Source organism: Cornus florida, unplaced genomic scaffold, assembly GCF_030987335.1.
Source record: "Cornus florida cultivar Cherokee Brave unplaced genomic scaffold, ASM3098733v1 CherokeeBrave_3.0.0_Hap2_Chr10, whole genome shotgun sequence".
Lineage (NCBI taxonomy): Eukaryota > Viridiplantae > Streptophyta > Magnoliopsida > Cornales > Cornaceae > Cornus > Cornus florida.
Genome location: NW_026775580.1, coordinates 61,682,248 through 61,702,714, shown reverse-complemented (window position 1 = coordinate 61,702,714; position 20,467 = coordinate 61,682,248). Strand labels below are relative to the sequence as shown.

The following is a 20,467-nucleotide window of genomic DNA, read 5'->3' as shown; positions in this document are numbered from 1 at the left end:
ACTTTCACAGTCATGCTTTGTTTGGTAGAAAAGAAAAAAATTGGATGGAAGTGAGAGAAGAAGGGATGGATGAGAAATCATTAGGGAAGAGATTGTGTATTTTCTTCTTTTTATTCGGTTAGGAAGAAGAGAAGAAAATAAGCTAATAAATTAGGGGCAAGTGTAAAAAACACCCCCGAAGTATACTTTTCATAGCACTTTTATCATCTATTTAAAAAGGTGTGCAAACAACACCCCTATTCTTTTCAATTTGTGCAAAAACACCCTCCAATTAATATAATACCCATTTTATCCTTTTACTCTTCCAAAAATATCCCTACCAAACCATACTTCTTATTTTTCTTCTTTTTTGCGTGTGTGTGTGTTTTCTCTCCAAGTGGTTTTTAGACTACAAGAATGTATTTGATGGAATGATTTAGAAGTTTATGTACCAACAAAATGACCTTTTTCAGTGGACTATGGCCTCATCAGTGGTAGTTAGGCATTCAACAAAAGCTAGCTCTTAGAACAACTCCAATGGGCTGCTATTTTCAAAATATAACATGTGGGTTTAAAATGGGCTCTCCATAGTATGTCAAATGGGCTGCCAAAATATAACTTTGCCAAATGTTGTGCCAAATATAACACAACATATAACTATTACCAAATCTGTTATTGCTTTCTTCCTTCTCTCTTCTTTCTCGCATGGGCTGCCAATTTGGTATTGTGCTTGTGTATATATATATGTCAGTTATACTTATATATATATATGTCAGTGTTGTGTGTATATATATGTATATGTCTATTGTGTGTATACATATATGTGTGTATATATATGTCTGTTGTGCTTGTGTGTGTGTGTTAATGTTTTTATTTATTTATTTTTAATAAGGCAAATAAGCTAAATAAAATACAAACACTCACAAATAAAAAATAAAAAATGGTTGTTGAAAATTGTAGTTAGGAATGGTAGTTGAAAAATAATGGTTGTTGTATCAAAAAATAGCATTTTGGATGAAATGCACCATTAGAGCAGAATTGTTAAAATATAGCATTTTGACACTGTAACTCCTCTCAAAATATATATTTGGTATGCAAAAATAGCATTTTGCATTGGAGGTGGTCTTATATGTTTGTTTGATATGGAAGGGTGAGTAATGCATCTCCCTCTAGTTGTACTCATGCAGTATAGTGGGAGTTTTGTCATCTTGTGGAGAGTTGGTTGGTGTTCAGTATGTTAAGGTACAATAAGGAATGTACAGACTGCGCATAAATCCCCTGTCCAATTTTTAGTTCTCTCTCTCCCGGTTCAAGCTCTGTTTTTCTTCCCATCTCCCTGCTCAATCTCTGTGGTAGTGTGACTTGTGTCTAAGTGTTAAAGTCTCGCCACGTATCGATCATCTGGTCTTATATTTCTTAGAAAGTGCCATAAATTAGGATCTAATTCTGATACATGACTTTTGTTCGTGGAGTTCCTTGTCCGCTTTTGAAACGAATGTGTTATATTATACAAATCAATAATCAATCATTGCTATTGCTTTTCTCAACGATGCAAACGTGGTAGAGCAAGTGAAGAGCGGTGCCTGATCGATCATGAGAGGTTCCTACTTGCTATCCAAAACTCCTCCATGTCAAACATCTATCGAGGATGATGATGGTGGCTACTATCTCGGTGACTATGAAAGTGTGTTGCTGAGGGCATTTTAGTCCAATTTTTAAAAAGGTGTGCAAACAATACCCCTAAGCAACATTTTTACCCCCTATTTATAAAAATTGGACTAAAATGCCCGGGACGACGGAGCCTGTATTTTCAGCCACAGAGGAGTCCGATGGGGTCTATTCATTAATAGTCAAAAAGAGGCATCTGTGTGGGAAAACTACAGAGACCGTTTAGCTCGCCATTGTTTTGTCATCGCTTAGGAACACGTTGACATGAACTGGGTTTCGGTACTTGGAGCTTCACTGCAAAGAATGGAAGCTTATGTTCGAAGCTTTAGAAAGATGGATTCTGGGGTTGCATAGGTGGGTCGAAAACGTCCAAACAAACTTCGCCGGACATGCCTAGTTAGTAGCTCCGGTGACGACATGCCTGGTTAGAAGCTCGTTGTCGGATGCTTGATAAAGCACAATGAAAAAGAAGAAGGGTCCAACCTTTTTTAGTCATTTCACAAAATATTATATATATATATATATATATATATATTATAAAATGTGTTGCTAATGGCATTTTAGTCTAATTTTTATAAATATGACCTATTTGCACAAATGTCATAGTTTATGGGTACTTTTTGCATGGAAGGTGTGCAATATGCAATGTAAACATATTATAGGGGTGTTTTTTGTACTTAAACCAATAATTTACTATGTTCATTAAGAAAGAGAGAAAAATAAAGTTTTAATTGTTTTTACTATTATATCTAATAATATTTATTATATTATAATTTATAAAGGTTAGTATTGTAATTTAAAATTTGTATAATTTATAATATATTTTAATTTAAAATTTTTATAATAATTCACTTGTTTTCTCTTTTTTTTTTCGTTCATTTTTATAAATAAAAATTTATAAAGGAGAAAAAATAAATCATCTTCTTATTAACATTTTTTTTCTTGTATTATCTCCTACACCGAACACAACTTAATATTATTTTTGGATCAAACTAATTTTAAAAACCAATTTAAAAGAGATCAAAGTAGTCACCTCGTGGTGGCCCGTGCAATTTACCCTCGTAATAAAACATGAAGAGTTCATTGGTGATTGGACAATAGTCACTTTTTCTAGACGGAGTCAAAATTGGGAACGCAAGCCCACATTTGCCAGTCCAGTTACTGACCAAAAATGTGACACGTGGCTAACTGAGGTGGCCTCACTCTTTCTTTCAGCCTTCACATTCACACTGACCTATGTATGTATGTATTCGGTAATTGTGTATAATCACTGTATCTATATCCGAAACCTAACAGCATTTGCGTTCTTCTTCTATCATCCGTAGCTGAAGCTTCATCGCCAATTCAATCTATGGGGGAAGTCGATGCCGGAAAACCCCTAACCCTAGCTGAGGTAAAATCATATATATATATATATATATATCTAAATTAGCACATATTTTATTGCTGTGAAATGTGACAATGTCTTTGAACACACGATCAACATTATATCAATATCATATCTATATTGATTTCTTGAATTCGTAACTTCTGGTTTGCTTTTCTGGTTGTCACTGGATAATTCTATAGATATGCTGTGTTGCAAGCATGCAATCCATGCTTTGGATTTGGATTTGGGATTGGAATTGGAGTCATATTTTTTAAAACTCAAACTAACATGACCCACAATTTCAATTACGTGCATTAGTGAAACTGAAATTTCAATCCGATCAAACACCGATCTTTAGTGTTTTTAATTTTTTTGAAAAAAGAAACAAAAATCTGCTGGGATAAATATTTTAGTCAGTAAATAAGGCTATTTGGGTGCAAATTCATATGAAATTTTAATCCAGAAAAAATTATCCAAATTTATCACTTCTTGTGAAGTGTCTTTGAAAGAGTTACTTTAAATTAGGAATTGTGCTAAAGCAGATGTTTGGTAAGTCTTCTGTTGTGAAATATATAGGCAGTCCTCATTGATGTGGACGCAATTAGACATGTAATGAACCTAATGGCTTTTTTCTTTTGTCATAATGACATGAAATTTGTTGAAGTAAATTACTCAGCTCTATTGATATGTACTCTTTTATCACTGCAATTAACCAACATTGTTCCTTCTGGTTGCCCTCGTGAACATACATGCACAAAATAAAAGAGAAAAACAGAGAAGAGATGCGCCCGCTCGCACACACACAGATCTTGATGGAACTTTATATGATTTATTAGTTAGTGAATGGATGTCTATTCTTCAAGAATTCTTGATTTAATATTTGGACTGTCTAATGTAGTTGCTACATGTGCAACACATGGAAACAAATATGCAAATTGGCAAATGCTACATACTGAATTTTGATTAAAAGAAGTAAAGAGTCTTTGGAAATAAATAATTTATTTTTTTATTAGCCACATTTATGTGAAAATAAATGTCCCCTTACCAAAATGTTTATATAAAAAAATAATAATAATAAAAAAATCCTGAACAAAATTTTATTAAGATAAAGGCTGTAACTCTTCTGGTATTTCCATCAATCCATCATGCAATTTCTAAATAAAAACTGTGAGATAGAATCATCATTTATTAATTCAGAAAAGCTCAAGCTCCCATGTCTTTCTCCTTAAAGTTAAATAACTAGTAATTTAGAACTAACTATTGAAAAAACTAGTACATTAGAACAATGTCAATGTTCACATCCAACCACATGATTATAGATGCTGTCAGTCTTCTGTACAAATCTTGTGGGTATAACTTGAGATTACTGAGCCTAAAATGACCAAATTGGAATAGTGATTTTGGTACTTACTCCTAATTATTGTGCAAACATAGAAGACCTCCCCCCTCTCTTTTCCCTCTGTCCATGCAGTTACAATCAAGGAATATTGTTATATTTGTTCTTTGTTGATCTGTGCTCTGCATATTACTTTGGCACAATTAAGAACATAATGTGACATAGCATAAAATGTCATTCTAGTATTTTCCGTTTCACATCTGAATGCATAATTTATGTTGCCTCGGTGAATTTGTACAAATAGGCACAGATTATTAATAATAATAGATGCCTGGCTTTGGGTTCATTCTATTCTTATCCTATTCCCAGTTCTTCATTAATTTTCTTACTAGTTCACTAGAAATAAGTTATAACTATGGAGTTGCCTATAGAGTAAAGAGAAGAAGGTGGGGTGGGGAGAAGGATTGAAGGAAACATTGAGGCCATGGATTTCTTGTGGTTATTGGATTTTATGGTTATGCTTCATGTGTTAGCCATTTTTCCTTGATAAAATTTGTTTACTTATCACAAAGATAATGACAATATTGTATTTTAGTCTGAATTAGGCATATAAGTATTTGCCATGGGGTTCTAAAGAATTAACTCCCTAGTTCTGGCATTGGTATACATGAGCATAAGGAAGAATGGCACATTTTAGAAAATCACAGAACAGTCATAACAATGATAAACTTCGGTATTGCAATGTAATTTAATGGATTTTGATATTTACAAAAAATTTAGTGTATTAAGACATCATTTTATTGCAAATGTTGGAGATAGTATTGGTTTGATACTGTAATTTTATATATATTATGTGTACCAAGTACCAAATAGTGTTCCAAAAGGTTTCAACAAGTGTAGTTAGTAAAGTGACTAAAGTCTATCAGAGATTTTACATAATTCTAACTTAGAGTCTCCTCTAACTGTGAATAGCATGTTGCCCATTTGAAATAAAAATGACATGTATAGAGGTGCAGTTTATGCCTTTTATGCATTGAGTTTAGCCTTAAGGTGAGATTATATGAATTTCAGATTAAACGTTAGGGTTTATGCCTTATCAGGAACGGTTAGAGAGGGAGTTTAATTTTAACTGGAAGTTTGGGTTCCTTTTGTAGTGCCCAGGTTCATATCTCCGGAAAATAATTTTGAATTCTGTTTGTAAGCTTCTTACTTCTATATAAACATACGATTTTTATACATTAAAAGCCTGATATTTGTGTCTGAAATTTCATCTGTGTATTATATGTATGTTCCATGATTTATATTCGTTTCTAGGTTAACATTAAAGATCAAAATAATTTTATTTATTCATTGATGTGCAACACTAACTGTTCTGTTTGCGAGTTCTGCTAGAAATTTGGGATGAACTAATATTCACTTCCTTAGGTTTATGAAAATTGGTAATTTCTTCCCTCACTTCTTTGAAATTCCAGATTATTCTTTTGACCAACAAAATGTTTGGGAAATTCCCTATAATTGTTCCATCAAATTTCATAACCCGAGCTCCCCCAATGACATGGATCATCTTGGAAATAGAGTAAATCACCCTATCCTCCCTCTCTATATTTTTTTCTATAAAATGAGACTCAACCAATCACCCAAAGTCACCACCTCTATCACCAAAAACCACCAAGATCTCCATTCTTTCTTTGGCTCTCCATGCCACATACCATTTCTGGATCCACCAAACCTCAAACTTCATTCAACATTCATAAAATCTAACTGTGAGCCTGTATAGCGGAAGGGTGCTTATAATATGTGGGTGCTTTGAGATTGTATATGAAGGATTGGTTAACAGATGTGTACATCCACATATGTAGCTGTAAGCTCCTCTGGTTACATTTTTGGCCTGCCTGAAACAAAAAAGTAGTTATAATATGACGGCAGCGAGGCATGTTTAACAGTCAGGTTTAAGTTCCAACCCATAATATCCCCACCGCTCTGCGCTGCGCTTCTTATATGTGTTCAAGTATTAACATAAGTTAGTAAGTTATCTTTTCCTGGGAGATGATTGGTTGTGTTATTTTAACAATCTACCACTTCTCCTTTCCGCGATGATCCTCTGCACAAAATCATTTATATATAGAATTTTGTGAATTTGAGCTATAGAAAATGCTCCTACTTTAAATTTAATATTAAGTTATGTTGCTCACACACACTTGCTCCAGCTCTAGCTCACGTGAATTAGTGTCTTAGTCTAGCATGCCTCTTAGATTCACATTCTATAGGCATGCCTTGGGTGCCCCAATCTACAGACCTAGGTGGCAGATGTGCTCCCACTCCACGGGTCGGTGGTTTGACAATAAATTTGCTCCCTTGGTTCGTTGGCCAAAGCATGTGATTTCAATTTTCTAAGCTCTCTTCTGTATTTGGCATTTGGCTTCATTATGGTAGGATTGCATATTCCTAATTATTACATTTCTGAAGGCATGGCGTGGCAAAAGTGAGTCTCTCTTTAAAATCTGATAATCACGAGCAACTGAGGGGTTTGAATGCACATTCAATTGACTAACTGGAAATTTGGAATAACACAAAGACAACCAAGTTATGTTAAATAACATTGAATAAAGAGGGCTGTTCTATTTTAGACACATTCATATGACATCATTCACAAATACAAACAGTTTACCTAAATGCAAACAGGCACACATATAAATACAGATGCTCTTAAGCATCTGCCGGTTGGTAGATTGTCACTTTAGGCATGGGGGACAAAGGAAGAGAGGAACATATCCTAGTTCATTGGCAATTCCAAAGGATACTTTTAAATTACAATTACATGGATGATGGATTACCTATTGCGAGTGCAGTACCAATGTCTAACAAGCTATGTGGTATCATATATGTCTAACAAGCTATGTCTTCATTTAGGATGCATTCTTGTATGATCTAGATCATGACAATCTTTACTCAAGTTACCATGTTCATAAACTCTCCATCTTTTGGTTTTCTGTAAAGGTATACGTTGGGTGTCCATTGGGTGTGTCTGGTTCACTCTATGATGCTTTCAATTAGTTATCATGAAATGAGAAAAGATTGGAACTAATTTAACATTGTGCCATGTCCCAAGAAAGAAAAAGAACATTATGAAATGATGAAAAATTACGGCTTTTGATCAAATATAAATTTGTATCTTCTGATGATGGTTACCATGGAGTCATTTAAGCAGAGGGCTAGATCTATATGGACACTGTGCCTTGTAGCATGCTCAATTGTACTTCTCCTACCTGAAATGATTTTGGCTGCTTGTGTTAAACTGTCTTGTCTGATCTTTTGACATGCAGCAATACTTATTGAAGGAGAAGGAAGAGAAGCCGGTTATGGGTACAAAACCTGTGGATGCCATTGAGGTAAAAGACTCTGTTAATACTGCCTCTGATGAAGTTGTCACTCAGAAAACCGAGGAAACACCTATTGCTGTTGAAAGTAACGAAGTTACCCCTCCTGCTGTTGAGGAAAGCAGCGAAGCCTCTGATGCTGCTGCTGAAGAGAGCAATGAAACTAAGCCTAATGTGAGTGAAGGTGATACTGAAGCCATCCCAGCTGCTGGTGAAGAAAGCAGTGAAAGCACTGAACAGGAGAATTCAGGTGATGAAGAAGTTGAACAGACACCAGAGATCAAGGTTAGTGGCTAGACAATTCATCTTTAGCACTTCTTAATGGTTGTCTTATTGCATAATGTTTCTGCTATATCATTTTCGCATGTTCCATTCTTTTACTTATGTCCGGTGGTTGGATACTAGCTTGAGACAGCACCAGCAGATTTCCGTTTCCCAACTACAAATCAATCCAGGCACTGCTTTACCCGCTACATAGAGTATCATCGGTGAGTCAATCTAGTTTTTTGACAACTTAGTCAACTAGGGTTGTAAAGACCAACCCTCTACTTGTTTATTGAACACTTTCCATTCTCAAACCAGTTAGGTACCAGTACTTTTTTTTGACAAGTTATCTTGATTGGGTTGGTCTTTACAGGTGTATAGCTGCAAAAGGGGAAGGTGCTACTGAATGTGACAAGTTTGCAAAGTATTATCGTTCTCTTTGCCCTGGTGAATGGGTAGGTACCTCTACCGAGTTTGCTGTCCTTGCAATAGTGTTTATGTTGAGATCTGTTTTCGCTATTGAAATGTGACTTCCACAGAAACATATATTGGACTTCCGCTGTTCCACTGATCTTACACGTCTGAATGTAAAACTAACCAAATTAGGGACCTTCTAATATTGTGTTATTCTCTTTCCTTTGCAATACTGCAATCTCATTGTGTTGAAAGAAAAAAACTAAATGTTAATTGCATTCTATGCAGATTGATCGGTGGAACGAGCAAAGGGAGAATGGCACCTTTCCAGGTCCTTTGTAAATGGTGCCTGTTCAAAAGTCAAAACCTAAAATTTCTTTCGTTGTTGCCGTCTTGCGGTTATATTCAAGTAGCTTCTGGGTCTGCCAGATCAATTTCTTTAGATGAGAATGGATCCCTGAGGGAAATGTCCCATTTTAAACGAGTTAATAAAAGCCAGCTAGTCTGTTCGTACTAGTTCAAATACAGACTTGTGTTGTTACTCCTGCAACAGAATTGTTGCTAATCGCGGAACTTTACCCTATCATCTGTTTGCATTTGACTGGTTTGTAACAGTAAATTGGATCAAAGCTAAACAAAAGCACGTAATAAAGGTTACTGTTTTTCGACGAAATGCTAGCTAAATCTTATAGACATGAGAAAGCCAGCTGCATGAATGTTTTGCATGAATGCCTTTCTGAAGAAAGCATGTGAACGCAAGTTTATCTGTTGGCAAGGACTTGTCTGTATAATACATGCATAAGAATGGTATTTTGCGTATTCTTGAAAACCTTGCCATTTCAAAAGGAATGATTATGGGAGATGATATACAAGGGTTTCAAACACAGATTGTTATTTATAGTTGGTTTATACACGGGCAATTCTGTCATTGCCCAGACTTCGCAACTTTGGACCTCAATTTATGAAACATTATCATGAGTGTCGGTTTCAACAAATTAGTTTTGTAGCATAAAAATTCTAAACCTTCACTTGGCACATCTAACAGCAAATTCATATGAATCATATCATACGCATTATTTAGAGCTTTTTCATTTCAGTAATTGAATTTGAAAACGAAAAGGCACCCCAACTCCCAAGTGACATTTTCATTGGGTTATTTTAATATTATTTGTAGTTATTTATATGTAAATAAGTTAATAAATAAATTAATATCAATTTAGTGCATTATTTAATATTTTTATCATTTCAGTTATCGAATTTAAATTTTTTGAAAAGGTACCCAAATGACCTTTTTTATTGATTATTTTAATTTTATGTTGTAATTATTAATATATAAATGAGTTAATAAATAATTAATTATCAATTTAGTACACTATCGTTTCTTTTTCTTTTCTTTTCGTTTTTTTTTCTTTTCTTCCTTATATACTAGTCTCCAAACCTAAGTCAAGTTTCAGAATTAAGATCCAAAGCTACTAGAGCAAAAGAAGATTAGTCTATTTAATATTAAATACACGTGATAGTTATTGCTCATAAAATGTTTTTACAATGTATCCATTTTTATTTTTATTTTGAGGGCGAATTGCAAAAAAACTCCCTTGACTTTCACCTGTTAACAAAAAACACCCTTATAAATTGTTTTAGCAAAAAAACTCCCCTCAACTATCATCAGGGAGTATTTTAACGGATGGTTGTTTAAGGGGTTATGTTTTGGACAAAAATAACCCTTAAACAGCCAATTGGTCGCCACCACTGTCAACGCGCCTGCACCATGTCGTCTTCTCCAACCAATGCTTCAGTCCATGGAAACGACCCTCGCCGATTATTAAATTGGCACCTTTATACAATTCTCCAAAGAACGGAGGATTTCTGTTTCTCTTACGAAAAAGTACTGTTTGGCTGCTTCGTCTCTCCAAACAGTCATTTCTGTAAGAATAGGTCCAATGGTCTCAAATTCAGAGATTCTGGGCCGAATTTCGCTATTGGACTCCTCCAATAGCATCGCCAAAAATTGGGCCCCACCCACTGGGTCGCAAAATGGGTCACTGAAAACTGTGAACCTCTTGGTGAGCCGCAGGCCTGCCATGCGGGCTCGCATTAATTTTGTTTTTGTTTTTTTTTATTCTGGCCCAAAACAGTGTTTTAGCCCATAACATTGTTCCTAAAGGCATGTTTGCCTGAAAAAAAAATAAAAAAAAAAAATAATAATAAAAGAACTTTTGGCTTCTTTTGGTCTCTTTTTTTTTTTTTCCTCAAAATAATTGAACCAAAGAGCCGTTAAGGCACTGTTTGGCTGACACAAACAGTGCCTTAAAGGCTTTTTGGGCAAAAAAAGTTAAAAAAGAAGAAGAGAAAAGTGTTTTTTTTTTTTAAAAAAAAATTACTTTTTAAAATATTCCTACTTACATATAGCCGTTTTAGGCACTGTTTGGCTGACATTTATAACTAACGTATATATCGGCATGAAAACCTATTTTTTGAATTTTTTTTTAAAAAATAATTATATATAAAAAAACTTTCATTTTTCCTCTATAAATACATCAACCCCTACTATTATTTACTTCATATCCACCCCATTTTCTTTAGTCTTCAACCTACAACTACAATTACTAAGTCATTTTCTCAATCTTTTAGTTATATTTTTACTCAAGTTCAATTCCATGAATCCGACACCACCATATTACAACTATAACTCCCAATTCAACCAATCAAATGATATTTTTGATCCCTTCTTATTTGTTAGAGAAGAATCTCAATTTCCGTCTCACTTTCTCAAGTTTCGCCCATTCCTACTGAAGTGTCACAACCCAGTAACTCCTAACCTCCCAGAAAAGCAAAGGGTTATTCAGCCTCCAAATTGGTCCACGGTTGAAGATGATGCTTTATGTTATGCGTGGATGGCCATTAGCATTGATGCGGTCATCGGTTCAGACCAACAAAAGACAGTGTTATGAATCTGAATTCATGAAAGTTTTGAGCAACACGTTAGTGGTGCTAGTACACCTAAAAGAAATCATAACATCTATTTGAATCGTTGGTCCTTCATGCAACAAATGATTACCAAATTTTCTGGATGCATGTCCCAGATCAAAAGGAATTACCCCAGTGGGCAAGACAATGAGTATAAGGTAAGTTATTTATTATATTAAATTTAATTGGTAGATATTTTAAAGATTTATCTTCTAATAATTATTGATTTTTATTTTTTTAGATGATTGCAGCCAAAGAGTTGTTCGCTCATCAAAATAATACCAAATTTAAGTTTAACAGTTGTTGGAACATTTTGAAGAGCAACAATAAATGGCATTTACATTGTCAAAAAGAATTGACATGAAAAAAAAAAAAAAAAAAAAAAAAAAAACGACAACAACAACCGAAAAAGATGAGTGGAATCCACATTTATGATAGTGAGTCTATTGGTTGCTCAAACGCATTTACTCCATCAAGTAATGCAGCAACGACACCAAGTTTAGTTGAAAGATTAGCGCACATAGGCAAAAATGATTTGACAGATGTTGAAGAATATCAGCGACCACAAGGACGAAAAGCAACGAAGCAGAAGCAAAGTAAGGATAAATGTTCTAACCAAATTCAGAATGATTTCATTAGCAAATTCGATCATGCAACATCCCTTTTTAAATCTAAATCTGAAAGTCTTGAAGCCGCTCAAATAGCACAAGAGACACGCAAAACAAATAAAAAAAAGAACAGACAACTCGAACTTCAAAGCAAACTAAGAAGATTGAAAACAAACAAAGAGCTGAAGAAATGCTAATCATGCAGAAAGATCCAGAATCGATGCCAACACAAGCCGGGAAAGTATGGCTAATTGAACGCCAAAATGAAATATTAGCATCTATACGCTCACACGGTAACTCAAGCTTTCAATAAGATCTCAAACATTCCATATGATTATTCTATTTTTCCTAATTGTTATGTTTTTCCTATTTGATTTTAATAATGATATTGTATTATTATTATTATTTTTAAATTCATGTCGTGTTATATTATTTTTTATTTTTATTGTGTTGTTTAAATTCATGTTGTATCTATTATTTTAATAATAAATATTATATTGTTTAAATTTTTTTGTATGATATAAACGTTTTAAAAATATAATAAAAATTAAAAATTTAATTTTATTAAAAATTTAAAAAATATTAAAATATTAATAAAATTGGAGAGCAAAAATACAATGTACATCAAATAACTAAAATTTGACGTGCCTATAAAAAATGTTGAGATGACTATTGAAAAATACCGGACAAATTCGGATAGTCTAAATTCCAAGAGCACATTGGAGATGCTATAAGGGAGCTTCATATATGCTTGTTGACACAGTTTGTTGAGGGTTTGATTGAGTTAAATTAGAACTTTTCAATCAAGCTCTTGTTTGGTCGATTTTGTGCTTATTTTGGTTGGATTAAACCGTTTATGGACCAATTTGAATCCGCGAGTTGCGGAGACAAATCCGAACAAAATAGGGGCAAATCGTTTCAATATGGATATGAAATTCAAAGATTAATGTCCATACCACCCGGAATTGGTAGGGTTCCTCCACTGCTCTTCTTCGACTTCTTGAGAATCAATCTGCGTCGCTCCTAAATTAGCCGGAGGCTGAGATTTCCGATGAAGTTTGGCGTAACAGTCGAATCGATCATCACAAACCCGACAGTCTTCACTCACTGAATTGCATTCAGCGGTTTCCGTCTTACACCGCTCTACTTGACCAAGTTTCAAGGTTCTCAGTCTTCTCGGTGGTGGTGGTGGAGTGGTGGTCTAACACCGCTCTATTTTCCTGGTTTGGTGGTGGTGGATCGATGGTGATGGTGGATTGGTGGTGGTGGATTGGTGGTGGTGGTGGTGGTGTTGTATGGGTATGTTACAGTCAATTTCACACACTCATGAACCCAGCAAAGACAGGCTAATTGTAGCGATAAAAATAGCAAAGACAGTTCGGCGACAAATCCGGAGAGCTCTACGCCGGTGTACGTCAGTTCCGGTGACGGCGACAAGCCATAAAAGTTTTTTTTTTTTTTTTTGGTTAACGGGTGAAAATCATTTATTATTATTTTTTTTGCTAAAACAATTTATTTTTATTTTTATTTTTATTTTGACTAGTATTTATAAATGACATTTTACAAACATGAAACACAAATTATATCACTGGGCTAAAAGGCTGTGGGCTTCAAAGGGTTGGGCTTTCAACCTCGAGGATCGTAGTCGGAAGATAAAATCTACCTAATCCTCACTGCGAACTCCAAACAGACGCTACCTTTCAAAACACACGAACTCCACACACAGACTGAAGTTGAGGCTATGGGATTGCAGTGTTGTTTTAACGGGACGACCTTTCAAACTCTGAAACTCGCAGCAATTCCGTCACACTCTTCCTCCATTTTCAGACCACTCTCCAAAACCCTAACCCTAGACCTACTTCTTTCCCGCCTCCATTCTCCCCCAAAACGTTTGCTTCCATTCATCGTCAGAGCTCTGTCAGCACCAGCTGTCCAAACTACTCCAATCACAATCCACAACGATAAAGGTCAGTATGTGTGTGTGTGTGTGTGTGTGTGTATATATATATATATATATCTAGATATGTGCATATATGCGATTTCTACATCTTATAACTTTGGAGTTGTGTTAGGTTCACTTTGGTCAATTAATTGAGCTTTTTCTTTTTATTTTTTATTCGTATTTATTTTTTTGGTTGGTTGTTGAATGCATTGGACAATATAAAACCGGAACTTTGAACTCGTTTCATTTCTAATGATTGTGTTAAGCAATTAAACAAACCATTATTCTGATTTAATTTGGATTTTATTTATTAATTTTTTTTTTTTTAATGATTGTGTTATAGTTGTGAAACCTCAATGGAAAGCGGCAATAGATTTCAAGTGGATTCGAGACAATAAGGCAGCGATTGCGGTGAACATAAAGAACAGGAACTCCAATGCTAACTTGGAACTGGTAGTTGATCTCTACGAAAGGTTGTTAAATGTTCAAAAGGTTAGGGTTCTGTTGTTTTCTGATTAACTTTTCAGCTTTATTTTCCAATCATTTTATCATTTGATAAAAGTGTTTCTTTTCTTGAAATGTGCTGCACTCTCATTTTATAATTAGAGAGCAATATATGTTTTATCATGGTATCTTCTAGTCAATTCTTAGTTGAACATATTCAAGCAATTAGCTAAAACCAATTAAAAATATTTGAAGAGAAAAATAGTTGCTCTCTAATGGAAGTTCTTATGTGTAAACATAAAATAATTGAAATCAAGCCAGATTTTACCAATGTATATTGAAAATCTTAATTGAATGACATTAGTTGATAAAATAGTTGGAGCTGCTGCTAGATCATTCACAGAATTTTGCAATAAGCATCAAATTGTGAGTGAGAGATGAAGGAAGGATAGTAGGATTTTACCCAAGATATTGAGTACTATTACTTTGTAAGCACTCGTTTTAGCATGGAAGTGATAGAACTGTTGAAATTACTAAAATGATGTGCTTACTTGAAGCAGTAATGGCTTTGTATTATGTATAAGCAGATTATGAAGGTCTCTTCTTATTTAGAGATTAGTAACATGAAATAATCTTATGGAGTTCTGTACCATGGTAACCTGTTGTTCTAAAATTGTTTCCGTCCATGGGGTTTAACTTCTAAAAAATTGTGTGTAGTCCCTTCGCATTTTTGTATGCGTATTTTGAGTGGTGTGTAAGTGGCCAATGGAGTTTAAGGGCAATGAGTTTCACTCCTTTGAGAATTTAGATCCTTCCAACATTCATTGCAGTTTAGCCTTTGGACAGAATGGAACCTTGTAATTCCATTATAACTTGTTGTACAGGGATACCAAAAAACCTAAAATTAGGTCTATGAGTGGAAAAGTTTACTGTTTGATCCTCTTTTTATTCTACTATTTTCATTGTTACTATTTGTTCTGCTTGGACCTGGCATAATAATTCTTTTAGCTAGAGAAGAATTCCATGCTTACTGCTGGCTCATATATTAGCCTTGAAATTGGAGAATAACTTTGAAAGACCCCAATAGGAAAAGTTGCATGCTGTGGATTGCTCATCTCAACTAGAATGTCATACTTACTCCTTATAGATATATTGTCGTCTTGCCTGTGATTATATATACACACATTTTTGGCACACTGGTCACTCTTTTTCAATAGACAGTGAATTGAATTACAATTCTTGAATTTTGATCTATAATACATCACATGCACAGCTTAACAGCTTAAGACGAACCTGTTTCTTCTGAATTTTAGCTAATTGTCGATCACAGATAGCAGGAAGTTGAACGGCTTCGTGCTGAGAGAAATGTGGTTGCAAACAAGATGAAAGGAAAGTTGGAACTGCCAGAGCGTCAGAAACTCATTGAAGAAGGTATGCACTGGAATTTTATATCAAGCTTGTAAGATTATGATTTGAATTGTCTTCTTTGGCCCTCTGATATACTTCTAATTCAGGAAAGAACATAAAGGAAGGGCTTGTTACTTTGGAAGAAGACCTGCTGAAACTGACAGACGAACTTCAGCAAGAAGCACAATGTATACCAAATATGACTCACCCAGATGTTCCTGTAGGAGGGGAAGATTTTTCAACATTAAGGAAATTGGTATTTTTTATGACCTCTCTTTCTCAAGGATGGACATCAATTATTCAGCTTTCCTTTTCATTCTCTATTTTTTTTTACTAAAATATATTGTAGGTTGGTAAACCCCGTGAATTTGGCTTCCCTATTAAGGATCACGTTCAACTTGGGAAAGAACTAGATCTCTTTGATTTTGATGCTGCTTCCGAGGTATGCTTTCTATTCCATGGTATTCATGCAGCATTAGTTGATTAATTTGGAGGCTATTTTGTTTTATTGAAATGATGGGAGCTTTGTACAATAGCTGAAAAACTTTATGCCCAAAAACAGTGTGTTTGTGTGTATTTATCTGGATTTGAATATTTGACTTATCATTGCAAGTGTGACTGTGGTGGGGAACATTGGCTTTTGTGCATATCCGCAATATGGTCAAGTATGCTTGTCAAGTGAAAACTTATTTTCTTGTGCTAAGATTTCTATGGAAATTCTATCAGGATTCATACTTGTGCACGTGCTAATGAATAATTTTTGTGCAGCATTAAAATTTTGGCTTATTCTAAACCAGTATCTTGGTTATCCCCTTATTTAGTCATTTGTTTACTGAGCATAATTGACGATGTATACCCTTCTTCTCTTTCTATGCATAGAAATGTGCATGTGGTAGATATGAATTGGGAATTAGTGTGTAAAAAAATTGGTTTCTGGTATTGTGCCAATCCAAATGGCATATAATCTGTTTGAGAAGTTGAGTAGAGGAAAGACTATCAGTTGAGAATTACCCTTTGCTCTTTAATTTGATAGACTCGGAAACTTGTTTGTCAATCATATAGACTTCAGGTATCATAGTCTGCTGGAATGCCCTTTCAGCCATTTGCATCTATATGGTCAATATGCATCTGTTTGCAACTTAGTGCATTGGACTGCCCTGCTTTCTATTTACTGCAACTTTCTAATAGGGAGCTTGTTCCTCTGGCTTTAATTCAATTAATACAGGTCAGTGGGTCAAAATTCTATTATCTGAAGAATGAAGCAGTTATGCTAGAGATGGGACTACTAAACTGGACAGTCTCTGAAGTCATGAAAAGGGGCTTTATTCCTCTTACAACCCCAGAAATTGTGAGATCCTCTGTTGTAGAAAAATGTGGCTTCCAACCTCGTGGAACAAATACTCAGGTTTGTAGATCTTGCTATGTTCAGTGACTCACTCTTCTAAAATGTCAATGCTGCCAAAGTGTGTGATGAACAAACCTTGGGATTTATGTAACATGGGTCATCCGACACTAAGTTGATGAATTCATTGGTTGGACCATATGACCATGACCTGGACACTTCACTCTTCAGCTTCACATATATCCTTGGCTGTGCTTTAAATGGTGAAAACAGTTACATCGTGAACTGGTTTTAGCGGTAATTGAACAGGCTGCTTTGAATTTATTTTAGATCTGAATAGTTCTCATTTTCTATAATCAGGAAAATAAGTGGATGTACTATGTTGTAGTTTGTACTGACCCATTTCCTCACCAGTAAAACCTTCAAACCTGTTAACATAAATATAAGTAGAACATCTTTTGTTACTTGTAGTTGTTATTGGTGAAGAGTTGTTCCTGAGGATAGGGTAAGGGTTTGGTATTTTTTATGACATTGGAAAAAATTTAGTGCAACTTGCTAGACTGTGATGCCATAGTCCCTTTGTGCATTAGGGGTGGTGGTGGGTGAGAGGTGGGGAACTTGGCTTCTAGACATATTCCTTTGGAGAGCTGTATTATTTTCTTTAGGCTGAGTATGGTATAAGTTGATTGCAATTGATTGATATTTCTATAAGCAAATAGGAAAATTGGCTGATATTTTTTTGGCATACACTGGCAGGTTTATTCTATTGAGGATAGTGACCAATGCCTTATTGGCACTGCAGAGATACCAGTGGGTGGAATTCATATGGATTCCATTCTTGCTGAATCGTTGTTACCTTTGAAGTACGTGGCTTTATCCCATTGCTTTCGTACTGAAGCTGGTGCTGCAGGTGCGGCAACAAGGTAAGTCGTGTGGATTACTTCTTATGTGTGAAGGTACCTTTAACTCTTTCTTTGAGTTACATTGGTCTCTCTATCTCTGGTGCAGTTGGACAACAAATGTGAATTTTTCAAGTTCCCGTTTGATTTTTCGAAATGGTTTTCGTTTGACTTCTCTATCATCATCATTAATACTTGAGGTCTCCTATGCTTCTGCTGCCTCTTTTCTTTCCTTTTATTATTATTATTATTATTATTTCTTTTTTAGGGGGTTCGATGGGTTGGGAAAGGGTTTGGATTGATATGTTTGTTTTATTATCATTCTATTGCAATGGTTGCATACCTTCTGTGCAGCTGTATTTTGGTCAGAAATGTGTCAAGGACCAATGCATTGATCGGTTCTGATAAACACGGGAAAGTTTGCTTTATACATGCTAGCATTTCACAGCAATTGCTACTAGTGGCATTCGCCAGGCAATACCTTTCTAATTGCTAATACTTTTGGAGTCTTGTCATAGTTGAATCATTGATGATGAAATGTTGTCACCTGCATGTGGCACACTACCAAGTTCCCATACAGTAGTTAAAATAGTTGTACTATATAATTCACTTGCGGTGGTACCTTATTAATTAGTCCCTGAATCAGTTGTGGTGCTACCTTATTAATTAGTCCCTGAATTACATTTCACACAGAGCTCTCTGCTTTATTTTTTTGTCTTTAAAATATTTGGTTATGGTCTACTGGATAAAACCTGTTGAGTAGAGTCATGCACACTAGTGTCTGAACACATGCCATATATGCACTAAAAGTGGTTGTTTAATCCATGCTTTGGGCTTTCCTATTAACGAGCAGACTGAGTATTACAGTGTATTTTTCTCGTTTCTGCATCATTTTGGTAATTAGTGGCAATTCTGGGTCAGGGGCCTTTATCGAGTGCACCAATTCAGCAAGGTGGAGATGTTTATCCTATGCCGACCAGAGGAAAGTGATTCATACCATGAAGAACTAATTGGAATTGAAGAGGATCTCTTCTCATCACTAGGATTTCATTTTAAGTGAGGATTTATTATTCTTATCAATTTCATTTGTTCATTATCAATCGTATTTCTGGTCCATGTGTATAACAGTGGCAACATTGTGTTGGCAGAACTCTGGACATGGCTACAGGGGATTTGGGTGCACCTGCTTATCGTAAATATGATGTAGAGGCATGGATGCCAGGTCTAGGACGGTATGGTGAGGTATGCAAATTTTTAAGTTTCATATGTTATGCACTCGTATTCTTCACTAATATAAAATTTCAATCTAACCATATATTACTCAAAAACAAAATTACCAGCCTGGAAATGTTACATGCCAAATTGATTTATGTCTCAGTTATAAGTTCTACAGCTTTTTAAATTTGAGGTCTTTGTTTATTTTTAAGATTGGTTAATGAGAATCTTTTTGGATGGTTGCCATCCAAAAGGTTTTACTTCATCAAATGAGCAGGAAATGCAGCCAAATTTTTCCTTATTATTACCTCTTTTAGAATCGAGTTTCGCAATCTTCTAATCCTGCATGCTGCATCATTTTGAACAGATATCAAGTGCATCAAACTGTACCGACTATCAAAGCCGCCGGCTGGGAATCCGGTACCGTCCAGAATCATCATCAGCAAATCCTAAAAAGGGTAAAGGCAATCTTGCTCCAACACAGTTCGTGCACACATTAAACGCAACAGCCTGCGCAGTTCCTCGGATGATTGTATGTTTGCTTGAGAACTACCAGCAAGAAGATGGCTCTGTTGTCATTCCTGAGCCATTAAGACCCTTCATGGGTGGGCTTGAGGCCATTACTCCCAAATCAAGATAAAATGATGGAATGATACATTTACATTCTATATTAGAAATTGTATCCGCAAGATCCAGCATTTTAATTTTTGGCAGATGCAAGTGTTTAGTTTATCAAAAGGTTAAAGAAGTTTGCTTGTTGAGTTAATTACAATTAATTTTGAGATTATTCTACGAAATTTCTTCTTTTTGGGTTATAATGGGCGTTGATGCCAGTATGATTAGCTTAGTTTATATGTATGGGATTGGAGTCCCTCTATCCTCAAATATCCATTTCGACTTTGAATGGTACACAGATCGCTGAATGAAGAAAAAAAAGTTACAGTCCGTGTGAGTACCATCAATGTAGTATTTCAAAATAAATAATATTAAGAATTCCAAATATTCTCAAGTAAATTATATCTGGGTTGCACACTTGCACTCTGAACACGTTGTGACAAACTTTTTCATTAACCAAGCATCAAGGTACAAGAACAGAGGAGCTGTATGATTTCCATGATCGTACTAATACATTTGATGGCCGATGTAGATATGTTCTAAATTTTGATTGCAGGAAGCTTTGTATTGCTTTCATCTAAGAATCATGATAACAAAGCATTGTTTGGAAATGTTTTGGTT

At 35.1% G+C, this 20,467-nt stretch overlaps 2 protein-coding genes across 4 annotated transcripts; both read left to right on the top strand.

The window, feature by feature from the left end:
• Positions 1-2,889: 2,889 nt before the first annotated feature.
• LOC132278872 (cytochrome c oxidase subunit 6b-1-like) lies at positions 2,890-9,080 on the top strand. The gene is made up of 5 exons (XM_059780767.1): positions 2,890-3,040; positions 7,676-8,014; positions 8,135-8,217; positions 8,367-8,448; positions 8,696-9,080. The coding sequence occupies exons 1-5, from the start codon at positions 2,999-3,001 to the stop codon at positions 8,747-8,749; spliced, it is 600 nt and encodes a 199-aa protein (XP_059636750.1). The 5' UTR covers positions 2,890-2,998; the 3' UTR covers positions 8,750-9,080.
• Positions 9,081-13,502: 4,422 nt separating this feature from the next.
• LOC132278511 (serine--tRNA ligase, chloroplastic/mitochondrial) lies at positions 13,503-20,049 on the top strand. 3 transcript variants are annotated; one of them, XM_059780315.1, is made up of 11 exons: positions 13,503-13,949; positions 14,268-14,416; positions 15,706-15,799; positions 15,883-16,031; positions 16,125-16,217; positions 17,001-17,180; positions 17,874-18,040; positions 18,126-18,216; positions 18,921-19,072; positions 19,165-19,258; positions 19,599-20,049. In XM_059780315.1, the coding sequence occupies exons 1-11, from the start codon at positions 13,724-13,726 to the stop codon at positions 19,869-19,871; spliced, it is 1,668 nt and encodes a 555-aa protein (XP_059636298.1). In that variant the 5' UTR covers positions 13,503-13,723; the 3' UTR covers positions 19,872-20,049. The 3 variants fall into 3 exon arrangements, with proteins under 3 accessions (XP_059636298.1, XP_059636299.1, XP_059636300.1); XM_059780316.1 differs by lacking the exon at positions 18,126-18,216 and having other exon boundaries at positions 13,505-13,949; positions 18,938-19,072; XM_059780317.1 differs by lacking the exon at positions 13,503-13,949 and having other exon boundaries at positions 14,276-14,416; positions 15,699-15,799.
• Positions 20,050-20,467: the final 418 nt, after the last annotated feature.